This window comes from Rhododendron vialii, chromosome 11a (assembly GCF_030253575.1).
Source record: "Rhododendron vialii isolate Sample 1 chromosome 11a, ASM3025357v1".
In the NCBI taxonomy this organism is placed as follows: Eukaryota; Viridiplantae; Streptophyta; class Magnoliopsida; order Ericales; family Ericaceae; genus Rhododendron; species Rhododendron vialii.
This window is the reverse complement of record NC_080567.1, coordinates 36,617,316-36,632,053: the sequence shown is the minus strand read 5'-3', so window position 1 is coordinate 36,632,053 and position 14,738 is coordinate 36,617,316. Positions and strand designations below refer to the sequence as shown.

Below are 14,738 nucleotides of genomic sequence, written 5' to 3'. Positions count from 1 at the left end.
TCCTAGCCTTTTTATTTAATTGGGGTACTTTGTACCACACCTATATTTAAATATAGGACTTTTGTCACATGCTTAAAAGTACTTCTTGATTATTTTAATATAAAAGTTTCCTTTTAACTATTGTCTAATGGATAATAAAAGTTAAGGGATTTATATTCATTGGGTAAAAGGTTTAATCTTTCAAGCAAGTACATGGGTGTATTAAACTAGTCTTTTATTTTATCCCCATGTGATGAAAGTACATAATATTTTATTATGAAAGTACTTATTAGCCTTAGTAGCCTTTAAGGCCTAAGATTCTCCTAAGTACTCTTTTATTATTTTATATTGGAGTTTTGTACCCAATTGGATTAATTTATTGGGGAGTTGATCTTCCTAGAGTACATTAGTACACTAGTTTATTTATTTAATGGGTCATGTGCCCAATTGGATTTCTTTAATGGGATTTTGGATTTAGAGAATCTTGTACTTTGTACATTTCTTATTCTTTCTTGCATTTATATATATATTTGTAGTGTACTAGGAGAAAGAGAGAGAGAGAGAGAGGGAGAGAGGAGAGAGAGAGAGAGAGCCGAGAGAGGAGAAAGAGGGAGAGAGAGAGAGGAGATTTGATGTGTACCTTTGATCTCCCATTGTACTACCAAATCCTTGGTTGTTTACTCTTCCTAGCCAAGTATAACCACCATTGTCCTCTTTGTACATCTTTCAATTGTTTAAAGCCAAATCTTGTACCATTGTCTCCTTCTTCCCAAACAAATCTCTCATAGTCCAATCCAAGGACTAACCTAGCCTTGCAAGCTACCATAATAGGCCTAAGTCTATTTTGCCTAATGACAACCTATAATGGGCCATTATGACACAATCCTAGCCTTTATTAGCCTAAGATTTTGACTACAAAGCTAGACCTAGGTTATAATTACCTAGATTCACCTAAAAAGCCTAATGATCTTATTTGATTTCATAGCCTTACACCTAAGATTTGGCCTAAGATTGGAGAGAAGGCTAGGACTTGATTGAAAGGCTTGATTTGTCATCTTAATGGAGCAAATCCATGGGAGATATAGAGAGAGAGAGGGCCGGCCTTGTGAGAGGAGAGGGAGCCAAGGTTTTGCCTATAAATAGCAAGTCATCCAAGCATTTCAACTCACACCTTCACCTAGCAACTTCTCTCTCTAGAATTCCTTTGTTCTTCATGTTCTTGAGTTGTTCTTGAGTTCTTCAAGAAACTCATCCTAGGCCGCCACTAAACTGCCACCCGACCACCCTTCGATCCATAAAGTAGAGTAGTGTTAGTCAAGAAGAAGTTTCGAGAGAAACCATTCTCTTTCGAAGCTCCCGAAGGCATACCGTAGGAAGTTACTCTGTCCGACCACTGACTAATCTTCCGTAGCCGACTACCGCCAAGAAGTAAGGTAGGAATTCCTTATCCCTTTTCCTAAGTATAATGTAGGTACCATATTTACTCGATGAATACGTAGGTTATTTACCATGTGAATCCAAGTATTCGTATTTTGATCTTTAAGATGATTATGAGTATGCATATATGAATTGCTTGTATTACTTGTGGTGTGATAAAGCATAAGTGATTTCACTCCAAGGGCGTCCGTACATGTGGCATTGTGCTTCGAGTAAGCATAAGTGATTTTACTCCAAGGGCGTCCGTACATGTGGCGTTATGCTATAAGTGGTGATTGAGCGTGATAAGTAATATAGAATTGGATGATCTTGTTAGAATGATTCATGCTTATTTTTGTCCTACCGCGGAGTCTTTGCATGTAACGAGACACGAGAACCAAGAAAGTAGAAACATGACACCTAGGGTGTGGATAATGATGAAATGTGTTTGGAAACCGCAATGTGGTCGAACTTGGTAGCCTATTGTGTGTATGGAAACCCGCAATGTGGCCGAACGTGGTAGCCCATCGTATGGATTGTGAAAACCGCAACGTGGCCGGACTTGGTAGCTCGTTGTGTGTATGAAAACTCATAATGTGGCCGGACTTGGTAGCCCCTTGTGAAGATTGCCAATGCGGCCAGACGTGGTAGCCTCATTGGTAATATGGCTTGGTTATCCGCGAAGAGGAGCCAATGCAAGTTTTGTGTGCCAATGAGAACCCGGGACGGCGGAACCATTGTGAGGATACTCGGGAACCCGGAACGGCGGAACCGAGGTTGGGTGTGTTAAATAAATGATTTTGAAAGATGGATTGGTATGTAAAAATGTTGACACGGTCTACAATGAGTCGTGTAGGAGAAACTCTGAAATCTTGGACACCAACGATAGTTGATTAACGAATGTGGATGTGTCATTGTTAGCTGTATACATGTATCATGTAGAAATCGATGTTTTATTATAACCTGTTGTTTGTAAGTTATGGGTTAATGGGTATGAGATTGTTCTGCTGAGCTTTTGTAGCTCACGGTGTTGCCTTTTTGGTGACCCAGACATATTATATCGGTGACCCTGACATATTATATCGGTGGCGACGCTGGTATAATGAGTCAGACTTTGTAGATGATCAAGGTGAGCAGTACACCTTGAAGGCCTTTAGAGCTGAAGAGCTGGCTCAGATGGAGGAGCAGGCGGAGCTGTAGTTAGGAACCTTAGTTCCCTTCCCTTGTGTAATAAAAGTACTTTCATGAGAGTTTTATTGTAATAACAAGCCAGACTCCATTTGATTTTATCAATAAAATGTCTTTTTAACGTACCCAAAATTCGGGGCATTACAAGTGGAGCGTAGCAGAGCGATACAGGCTAAATATGAAGACTTACAGGCAATTTAGGCCTCCTTGTAGCAGTATTCCTCTGTTCAATTCTTGCACCAACGTTTGCAGCAATCCTTTTTCCAGATCTTGAACCAACTTTTGCAGCATCCCTTTGTCTAGTTCCTCCACCATCATTTGCAGTAACATTTGCAATAGCAGTCTGTTGAGCAAAAAAAAATAACAGGGACAAAAAACACAAAAAATAATCAAGACATTCAAAAACTTATTAAAGTTACAACATTGCTTGTTGTCTCTACACTTGCTTGTGTAAGGGCCATGGGAACCTACACAATTGAAAAACATGTTTAATATTTACAGAATTAAATGTAGAAGTTATATTATCAGAATTGATCAACACATAAGACTTACAGTTGGTTCTGCTTGTTTCTTGCAAGTCCTTCTATTGTGTCCCACTTTATTACATAGCTTACATTTCATATTGATACCTTTCCTTCCCAACTTGTAGGATCAGCAGGTTTCGATTCTTCTGGCTCTCTCATCCTGGCCTTTTTTGGCCTTCCAACTCTCTTTTATACATCAGGTGGCAAGAGTATTAGGTTATCAGTTGTTGGCCACATATCCCTCCCATTAATGGGGTTCATGAGATGATTGTAAGTGTTCAAGTAGGTATCTACCTTATAACACTCGTGTACATACTCATAGATGCTGAAGTTCAAACAATTTAGTGCTGCAATGGCATGTATGCATGGGATTCCAGAAAAGGTCCCACCTCCTACACCCACAAGTTTTGTTTGTGAGATGAACCATGAACTGTATAGATTTAGGCCCAAAAACCTCAAACTGGTCATTGCCCTGCCACCTTGGTAACCACCCTTCTGAATCTGACTTCAACTTCTCCAATTTTTTGTAAATTTTTGGACACTCTGGCCACCTACACCTCTTCATTACATCCCTCTTTTTCACAACTGTTTCCATGAGAATAATTCTTATGGCCTCTAACATACTGATTATAGGTAGGTCCCTAGCTTCCAAAATGCTTGAATTAAAACTCTCACAAAGGTTATTCAAGAGGATATCACATTTAGTGTATGTTAAAAATAAGATCTACTCCAATTGATTGGGGCCCTCTCACATAACAAATTGTAAGCCTGAGGGTCCATCTAATGCATCTCTTGCATGGCATTATTAAATTGAGGAACTGTTATGCTTCTAGCAGCCTTCCACATGATCTCTTTTAGGGCCAATTCTTTGAATTGTAGTTTGAAATTGTTGTATAGGTGCCTAACACAGAACCGATGAAGAGCATTTGGTAGTAACCTGTGAATAACCTCAATAAGACCTTTTTGCTTGTCACTCATAATGGTATAACTTCCTAAATTTCATATGTTAAGATCCTTTATGAGTAGCTCAAGAAACCAGTTCCATGTCTTGAACTTCTCCTTCTCTACCACAACATATGTAAATGGGTAAATACAGTTGTTAGCATCAATGGCAACAACTGTCAAGAGAATCCCACCTTGTGGCCCCTTCAAATGACACCCATCTAAACCTATTATTGGCCTACAATCTTGCAGGAAACCTTTCTTCAATTCAACCCAGCAAATAGATAATCTCTTAAACTTAGCAAATTGTCCAGATTCATTCAATTTCACTTTCATTTTAATAGTTGTTCCCGGATTTAAAGCCCTTACCTACTCAACATATCCCCATAGTTGTTTAAACTGCTCTTCAGCACTACCTTGCAGCTCTTCCAAAGCCATTCTCCTAGCCCTGTAAACCTTTTGGATACTCACTTTCACCATTTGTTCATTTTCTATGGTTTATGCCAGAGAGTTGACTGGCCATGTTGGGTTACCTTTAATCCTCTCACCATACTTCTTCAAAATTCAATGCCTACTAACCCAAGGTACATGGAAAGACCTAGAACACTCATGCACACTCTTATACTTTTTAACCCTAAATAATGCATCACTGGGAACATAAGATCCATAGATTTCACATGGACAACCTGTTTGGCAAACTGCCTTCACTTTTTGCCTATCACATTTCTTAAATTTAATCTTCTTTCCCATTTTGATTGAGTGCTCCTTAATTGCATCCCTCAACACCTTATGGGTCTTGAACTCCATGCCAACCATGAACCTAGGATTGGCCATGTCAGTCTTCTCATTAAAGACTGTATACTTTCCGCCTTTCTTTCTACACCCACCTTCCTCATCTGAGGAGCCAGAGAAGCTAATGAGTTCATCAGAGGAATCATTAAACCACCTTCTAAGTCAGCCATTTCCTTTACTATTGGGGCATAATGATCATCTAACCTCACATTACTCTGCAACCTGACAAATTCTACATCTCTATCAATATTTTTGTCAAACATTTCATCATCATCAGTCAACCCATAATCTAATCACTATCATGAAATACTTCATCTTCATCAGAACTGTCTGAGTCTACATCATAATCATCACCGCCATCCTCTTTATCCACTTGCACATCCATCATAGGATCCTGGACATTTGTTTTTGTCCCTTACCCTTATTGCAGACACTAATAGGTTTGGCCTTACCCTTTTGGGTTGTCCCCATGGTATTGGTATTGGTATATGGCACATCCGTATTGGGTGCCCCTATGCATTTGGGTTGTGGCATAGGCATACCATTGTTGGGTAAGCCCATAACTTTGGGAAAAGGGCCACAGTACCTAGGGATTGAAATTCTTAAGTTTGAAATGTTAACCTCAATCCTTTTGGACTTAATAGGTCTGCCTACTTGGCTTTCTTAGGTTCCCAAATAAACTTCACTTAATTTTTCCTCAACAGAATAAACTTTCACCACCCTATCTTTATCCAGCAGAGTATGTAGGGCCGTTACATCTGACTCCGTTTGAAGCTTTATGAAACCATTAACCCTAATGTAAAAGTTAATGGCGCTAAATGTTTGACCAAATTCACCCACCATACTACAAAGTTCAATTACAGACAGATCATCATAGTCACAGTAGTCAACAAACCCTACACTTCCCCCCGCATATTCTGTCCTGCCTGTGTACCCCCAAAGTACCACCATAGTACAATTTAATTGTGAATTCAGTAGAGGAACCTGTTCAAGAAAAAATCCTATTCTACTCAATAAACACTATTAAATTGATTAAAATAAAGTGCACTATTAAACAAATAAAAGTCAAATCAAGTAATTAAACTAAAGTGCACACGTCATAGATAGAATATTCCTGGAAAAGTTGAAAACTTCCAGGAAAGAAACAATGGGCAATAAATAAAGAAGAGAAATAAAAAGATTCTTATTTTTAGGTGTAAAACTTCAATGCAATGTGGTCCTATTTCTACAGTTTTATAAAGAACAAGTCGACAAAGAGGAGAAAAAATAAGGTACCGTAGTGGGGGCCTCCACCATTTTCATCCCTCAAACACCACACCATTGTTCAATCTGGTCTCACATCGTTTCAATTTGCATAGAGAAACCCTATATTTGTTTGATTGCTTGAAGAGTCTCAAAAGCCCTAAATTTGTTGCTCTCTCGGTCTCACTCTTTGAATGGGCGATTTAGCCCTACTTCTCTAACCCTAAGATGTTAACACCAGAGCTTTTCTATTTTACACGCCAATAATCCCTCCTCTATCAGGTCATGTATCCTTGGTCCCATTATACGCCCATGTGTACATCCAACTCAGCCATTCCGTTTGGTTTTAGACGGAGGGGTGACGACAGGTGTTGAATTGATGAATTTTTAGAAAGCTCGGATGTTTATATGAAATTTAAGAAAAGTCAAGTATTTATGTGTGATTTGTGTGAAAGGTTAGATGCCTACGTGAAATTTTCAAATTTGAAAGTGGAAGCAGCTTTGAAAAATAAAATATTGAGTGGCATGTGAATGGCTCATCAGCTCGTCGAAAATGACGGGGAGCTGTTGAATTGATTTTATACCGGGTTTCATAAAAAAATACTTTCAAATATATGAGTGTATTTTTGCGAGACACGGAATTGGCCCATATGCATACAATGAACATGTGTGGTAGACATATACTATGAGTCTAGACTAGGGATGGCAATCTCGGCCGACCCATTCGAACCCACCTCGTTCCTCGCCCCGAAAATTTCCGAACTTCGGGGATTCGTTTGGGGATTGGGTAGGGTATGGGGAATTTTTTTTTAAAAATTCGGGGATCGGGTAGGAGACGGGGATGGGTTTGTCCCCATCCCGAACCCTACCCGTCCCCGTTCGCCGTTCATTACCCACCCCGCCCCGTCCCCGAATTCTTGAAATATATATATATATATCCAAAAAAACACCTAAAAAAACAACTCATAGTTTCCGATCAAATTTTGATAATCCGAGCCGCTCAATGTGATCAGAGCGTGATTTTAAGGGTACCCGTGAGAAATCAGCAAAAAAAAAATGACCCGGAAGGGCTTGATCCGAACAGTTTCGAATAATTTTTTATTGAACGGTTCAAATAAAAACTGCTCAAATCAAGCCTTTTCCGATCATTTTTTTTGTTAATTTCTCACGGGCACCTTTAAAATCACATTCTGCACACATTGAACAGTTCGGATCATAAAAATTTGATCGGGAACTATGAGTTTGAGATTTAGGGTTTTTTTTAGGTGTTTTTTTGGGTGTCCCTTGAACCGTCTCTTATATATATATATATAAAGTGATAAACATAGCCGTTCCTGATACCTTACTTTATTTTATTTTGTTGGTTTTTCTAATTCTGTTTGTGGAGCTTTGTTGGCTCTTAACTTCCTGGCCAACCGACAACCGTTATTAGTACTGTTTCCTCAGCCCTTTTCCCTGGAAAAAAAATACAAAACAATCCAAGTCCTTTCGGCTTTCACATGCTAGTATATGCTGTTAGGTATTGATATTGTGAAATACAAGTGCCCAAATTCAGAATCCCCGAATTCCCGTTTTGGATCTCCGTTCCCCGTTTGGGTCGGGGATGAAGGAAAAAACAAATTTCCATTGGGGATCAGGTCAAGGATGGGGATGGGGTAGGGGATAATGGGTAGGGGGTGGAGGTAGTACTCCCGTCCCCGACCCGTCCCCATTGCCATCCCTCGTCTAGACTTCCTTTAATTGTGAATATGATTTGATGTTGGTCCTATATGTATGCGAAAGATTGTGTTTAAATTATTATGTGTAGCATTGTTCATGTTTAAAATGTTGGAAAATTTTGAAAATTAGTCCAATCGGCTGACGATAGTGAGTGTGCGAATGTGTATTAAAGGGTATAAAAAGTACATAAAAATACGTATTTTTTTGTCTTCTAGTGGTGCTTATCGTCAGCCTAGTAAGCTGACAATAACAAAACCCGGGGTGAATGTGTATGCGTCATAGGGTATACTTTTCCAGAACAGACGCACGTTACAACCTGACAGAAGAAGGAAACGGTTTCAGTTTTGAAATACTGTAGTAAAATTCCCCCGTAAAGCGATAGCCAGAAATCAACGGACACGGCTCAATCGAATTACGTGTCACCTCGAAGCCAGTTTGGACCCCACATTTTTTTTAAAAGAAAAAAGATAAAGCAACACCCAAGAAATCGCGGGGAAAAGCACCCAAGCACGCGTCCGGATCTCTCTCTTTCTCTCTCTTGGGTGACCCTTCTCTCTCTGCTGACTCTCTCTCTCTCTTCCCCATCCCTGTTCACTACCCAGTCTTGAAGCCGAAGTTTCACTCCCTGAGACCCTTGCTTTCCGCGTTTTCAACTGGATCTCTACATAAACGTGCACACAGTTCTAGAGAGAGAGAGAGAGAATCAACAGGAGTCTTTGCTTCCATCATTGTTTCATGCGTTCAAGCCATTCTCTGGAAAATCTCAAACCCACCTCGTTCCTTCGTCCCCAATAGCGCTCTTCATCTCTGTCTTTACATAAACCTTCCTCCTTAAAAATAGAAACAAAACTCAGCTCACAAAAATTTCCCCATTCCGTCCATTTCTATTTGTAACCACAAACTTTTTCGAAGAATTCTATCGAGTTTTGATCTTTCTGTTTCTGGGTATTATCGAAATCCACCGGTTTCAAAAGCTAGACCAGATTCTATATCATTCGTCCAATTTACTTACAAAATCGTTTTTTGGGGGTCTATTTTTTGGTCACTCCTTTGTTCTTATCCTCCTGTCTCTATCTTATTTCCAAACAAATCTATCAAGTTTGAATCTTTCTGTTTCTGGGTATCATCTTTTTGTTCCTTTTCCGCTTTCTGAGACAATTACATCTGGGTTTCTCAGGGTTGTTCCAGGATCTATTAGCAAAGTGATTTTCTTTCCTTACCCTTTTCACAAATTTCTACATACCTGAGTCTTCTTTTTTCAACAATGGGGAATCACATGACCAAACCCTCAGAGACTTCAACACCCGCAACAACAACCACCAATTTCGCCCCACACAACATCCACCTCAAAACCGACCTTGATTCGTACGAGGCTGCGTGCAGGCTCGACCAAGACCTACAAACCTTCGACGCAACCCTCCAGGCTAGAACCAACCAAGTCATCACATCACTGGCAACTGGAGTGGAAGTCAAAGCCCTCTCGTTCGATTCCATGAAAGAAGTCACTGAATGCCTCCTGGAAATGAACCAGGAAGTGGTGAAAGTCATCCTCGATTGCAAGCAGGACATATGGAAAACCCCCGAGTTGTTTGAGCTGGTCGAGGAGTACTTTGAGAACAGCTTGCAGACGCTGGATTTCTGCACCGCGTTGGAGAAGTGTTTGAAGAGGGCCAGGGATAGCCAGTTGCTGATTCTGGTTGCACTCGGGATGTTTGATGAGGAGTCTGGGATGGAAGGGAAGAAGTATGTTAAAACGCTGGAGGAGTTGAAGAAGTTCAAGGCCGCAGGTAAATTCGAGGCCCCGGTTTTCCCTGTTTCTGAGTGTATTTTCTTTAACAACGAAGCTAAATTTGCAGCTTTAGTTTTCACACGCATATGGGCCTGTTTGTTTGAGCAGATATGAGCATTTGATTCGATTGTAGTACTATGTCTATCAAAGTGGAAAAAAATATCCGTCTTTGGTTAAAATGTTTACAAGCTGGATTAAATGCTCATCCGTAATATAAAGTAGACTACTAACTAGTAATTAATTCTGTTAGTTTTTTGATTCTGCTCAATTCTCATCAATAACCCAAAAAGTAAATATTTTTTGAGCTAGAGATGCAAAAAGTTCACTAGACCTAACCAATTCATATTAGGATTCATGTCATAGATCTAACGGGGCTTTTACGAGCTGGCTATCAGCTACCTAACACACAACTCTCCTCCTTTATTCGGGCTTGAGACCGGCTGTAAAAAAAAGATAATACTCTAAGCGGCACATGTGGAGTTCAAAAGGTTAACAAGAATGATAGAAAAATCTGAAAATTTGTTTTATGAGCAAGACAAACCAAACCAACAAGTAATTTTTGTTCTTGTTATGAGTGCAACAAAGTTTTTTTTACTTATCGTTGTCTATTGCAAATTTTATGTTTGTTGTTGTAGTGTCTAATAATGATGTTAATTCTTGGCTTTGCCATTACAGGTGATCCTTTCACCGACGAGTTCACCAAGATTTTCCAATCCGTTTACAGTCACCAGACGTCGATGCTTGATATGTTACAAACCAGAAGGAAGAAGCTTGACAAGAAGCTCAGGACAACTCAGACTTGGAGAAGGGTCTCCAGCATGATATTCGCCGCCACGGTCACGGCAGTTTTGATTTGCTCAGTGGTGGCTGCGGCCATTGCGGCACCCCCGGTGGCTGCTGCTCTGGCTGCCGCAAGTGCCGTTCCTCTGGGTTCCATGGGGACGTGGATTGATTCGCTTTGGAAGAAATACGAGGATGCAGTGAAAGGACAGAAGGATGTTGTTCGGTCGATGGAAGTGGGGACTCACATTGTGATAAAGGACTTGGATAATATTCGGGTAGTTATCGAACGGTTGGAGATTCAGATTGAGTCTGTGTTGGGTAATGTTGACTTTGTTATCAAAGAAGAGGCCGTGAAGATTGGAATAGAGGAGATAAAGAAGAAGATGGAAGTGTTTAGGAAGAATGTGGATGATTTGGGGGTACAAACTGATATGTGCATCCGGGATGTTCGGAAGGCTAGAACTGTGATTCTTCGGAGGCTCATAAATCCTCCAAATCCTTGAATGCATGCTGGTCTTGTACCGGTAATTTGATTTGATTTTTACATAGTATGTAGTATGATGCTAAACCATTGCTTCTAATTTGTGTCTTGAATTGAAGGCAAGGAATAGGATTCATGTTGTTTGGAAACTTAACAGATGACTAGGCATTCATTCCATTCAATCATGGTGTCTAGGCATAGAAGATGTAAAGTAGCCATGTTTATCATGTTTGTTTATCTGAATAGATATGTTCTCTTACGAACCAGGAATTTAGTTTTCTTGATTATCTTCCGAGATTGAATGTTTTACTGGTTTTTAGATCAGCACTTAGGAAATGTGGGCAGTGTGTGTGCCCTTTGAAGGCAATCTTAGCATTCTAGCCAGTCAGATATATATCAACTGATCAAATGAAATGTGGTTGCGTTGTGGGTATGCTACTGTTCTAGTAACTAGGAATGTTGGCAAAATGGAGCTTGAGAAAATTTCTGATCCAGTAGCTTTGATTTTGCAAAACGGTTGAAGCATATATCTGTGGCAACGAACAATAGGGCAGCCATAGCAGCCTCCCAACGACCGCCATAGCACCTCAGGTTAGCAGTACCCAAAGTACATGTAATGTTGGCCGCAAGATCGAACAAAAGATTCTTCCCAGATCGAACAAAAGATTCTTCCCAGGAAGAGATTATTGTTCAATCATGCTGTTGAAATTGCACGGGAACAATTGCACGGGAACAAATGTACAGATACTTTTTTGGTATAATAGATCTGACCTCCCGCCATAAAATGGCTTGTTCAGTTGTAGAAAAAGCTGGAAAAGAATTTGGAAATAGACACAGGAAAATGAATTTTCTTCCCTCAGGACACTTTTGCAGGTATGGTGATTGATTCTTGCCTAGAGGTAGAGGGTAAAACTTTGTACAAGATTTTCTTTGCCATGCAAAAAGGGCTGTAAATAAGGTCTGAACTTTGAATGTGAACATCGTATTTAGACAGTTTGTTTTCTAGGATGGAATAAGAAAAATGGGCCCAGATGAGAAGGACCTTTTGCAAAGAAGGAATATAAACCTACCTAACCAGGATCGTTGGACGCCTTTGACTCGATCCAAGAAAAGGATTAAAAGTTTATATCATTAGGGTCTCTATCAGCTAAATAAAGAAGTTACGTAAAGCTCAAAGCTGAATTTGACTACTAAATAGTACAGTATTAAGTAATCAATTTCCCCCTCCTACCACGTCAAAATGAAAGCTGAGAGGGGATATAAGTATTAAATAATGGGGTGTTACAGGGGAGTGATTTTGTCATTCCCATTTTTTCTAACGGCACTCTCTTTTGTGTCTATTAGGTGATTTATTTCGTGAGAGAAGAGGAGTGTTGTTAGAGAAAATGGGAGTGTCAAAATCAATTTTCTATAGATAAGCTAGGATTGGACTTGTGTGCAGATAATTCAACAATCTTGCTTTGTTTTCTTTACAACTCAAAAAGAATTTTTTTAAAAATTCTCCCTAGATTCCCCTTAGATTCTTTCTACTTCCAACATTTCTCTTTCTATCTCTCTCTACTTATTACCCCTACTATTTTTCAAAAAAAAATTCAAATACCAACCCAAACATAGCATGACGGTGTTCGGATGTCGAATTTGGGTCCTGTGGAGATCCATAGGGTGAAGGTATTTGTATTTTAAGAAAATGCTAATCACCACTTATTAAGCGAATGATATCTCCATATATAGTGGATCGAAATACTAGAAATTGGTTTAGCTTATACGAAATGTGTTATAAATTTGTGACTCATTTTAGCATTCTTTGTACCTTAATAACAACAGACGTTAGCATTACTTCTCTCTGTAAAAAGTTTCTTGCAATAGTTATTTGTAAAGTCATCTCAAATAATTTGAGTCGAATGTATTTTCATCCAATATGAATGAGGCGTTGCAAATAACCGTTGCATTGAAAATTTTCTTCTTTTTTGGATCTCCACAAAATCTTTGAACAAAGCGTACCTCTAGTCCAACAATGCAGTTTCATCAACTCGACACATTATATATATGGTAATAATATGGCTCTTCCCCTACATGGACCTTCCCTTCAGTTTTCAAATGCAATCAAACTTGAAAAGGTCAATCATTGAAAGATAAACTTTTCAAGGAAGACATTCTCTGAATATTACTACAAGACAAAATTAAGAAATTCTTGAGAGACAACTGAGAAACTTACAAAAACGTGTAATTGTGTGGCAAGGAGTAGCTTACAAAAACGAGTTATGCAAATGACTTGAGTAAGCACTATGGGCCAAGTTGTTGGACATTTTCAAACTTGTTGGAGTTTTTTCTTTGCAAAATCACCTCTTGAAAGAGTAAGAGAGATTAAAAATTCTTTACTCCTCGAACACGTGCATTTTGTGATGAAATGAAGCATAAAACTTGTTCAAGAAACACAGTCAACGGGCGGCCGGCTTCCTATGAAACTCTGTTTAGTTATTTTTGTTTCCAAAATCAGTTTTTTCGATCGGAACCATTTTTCAAAACTGTTTTCTGGAAAAATAACAGCTAGATGACACAAAATAAAACCTAACCAAACAGTTTTCACTTCCATTGAAAAAGGCAAGGTAACTCCACTTTGGCCCTTGAGCATTTTAAAAATTTCCCACCTCGGCTTAGTAGTTTTTTTTTTTGGGGGTAATTAAATTTTTTACTAAAACAAACCCATTACAAATGCAAAGGGGCATTCCTCATATAAACAAAACTCAAGCCCACGGCCAAACAAAACTAATCAATACGCAAAGAAAACAAAGGAGCAGAAATCAATGCCAGCCATAACTACTATACAAATTACAATTTTTCTAGCACCACACCGATTTACACACCTAAACATACAGTGGTGGGTCTCGTACATACTAGAGGTCCACTCACATGAGTGTGGGTGCATGTTTGGATGCGTAAGTGTGCGTGGTGCTAGAATTATTGTACAAATTATGCCTAATTGGATAGGTCTGAATCTGACTTGGATAAATACCCTTTAAGAATAGATGTGCCGGAGAGGTTTAAAATAGTTAATGGAAAGGAATGAAAGGAGTGATCAAGAAGGGTGAAGAAGAGAGTATGGGTGAACAGAGATCCCAATGAGGAAAGACAATAGAGTCCTGAAAGGGTATAAAATACCCCTTCAATTCAATGCTCACCAACTTTTCTCTCTCTAGGGAATGTTCATAATGAGCTCTTTTTTGATTTATGAAGAGACGTTTCATATTTATAGCCCACACGAGCTAGTGCTTGGGCGCCAAGTGGCGAGCTAATAAAAAGACACATGTCCCTTCCGCCCCCCCTAATCACCAAGGTGTCACTATGCTCGCGATGACCACGAGTATTAAAGTGAGCGTATCCTCTTATTATCGAAGATCCTCTTCTTCTTTTATAGCCACCAAGCCACTAGATCCGCTTCATTCCCGTTGGGGCAAGGTCGTGACATGTTCGGTTGTGCCAGTACTGTTGCCAAGCCTTAAGGGGCCTCTTAGGTCCTGCCTAAAGGCCGTAGCAGACATTAGAGTCTGGACAATATGTTTGTGTATTTTGGTTAGACCGCGTTAACGTCTCCATTACACTCCATTACATGGGGACCAAGCCAAGCACTTATCTGTATATATACAGTTCTTTCCTTCAAGGAGGAATATGGGCTCGCGACCCTCATACGGGCATAGCGTAGTGATGGACAGTGCGGGGCTCCCATGTGGGGCCACATGTTGTGCGACTGAGGTACCACGTGGCGAGCTAGAGTTCGTCGGTCAAACCGTCAACCCCACGCAGGATAAGTACACGTGTCGCATGCCCATTGACTAGTCAAACAGTCAATAATCACGTCCATAGATCCTTCCTACATGTCTCAAAG

General features: G+C 39.7%; 2 protein-coding genes across 2 annotated transcripts; one reads left to right on the top strand and one right to left on the bottom strand.

Annotated features, from left to right (window-relative positions):
- Window positions 1-4,106: 4,106 nt before the first annotated feature.
- Window positions 4,107-5,104, bottom strand: LOC131307172 (uncharacterized). Its single transcript, XM_058333583.1, has 3 exons — window positions 5,046-5,104; window positions 4,629-4,962; window positions 4,107-4,418 (listed from the first exon to the last, which is right to left on the bottom strand). The coding sequence occupies exons 1-3, from the start codon at window positions 5,102-5,104 to the stop codon at window positions 4,107-4,109; spliced, it is 705 nt and encodes a 234-aa protein (XP_058189566.1).
- A 3,201-nt stretch (window positions 5,105-8,305) lies between these two features.
- Window positions 8,306-11,121, top strand: LOC131307891 (UPF0496 protein At4g34320-like). The gene is made up of 2 exons (XM_058334623.1): window positions 8,306-9,589; window positions 10,267-11,121. The coding sequence occupies exons 1-2, from the start codon at window positions 9,067-9,069 to the stop codon at window positions 10,875-10,877; spliced, it is 1,134 nt and encodes a 377-aa protein (XP_058190606.1). The 5' UTR covers window positions 8,306-9,066; the 3' UTR covers window positions 10,878-11,121.
- The last annotated feature ends 3,617 nt before the right edge of the window (window positions 11,122-14,738 follow it).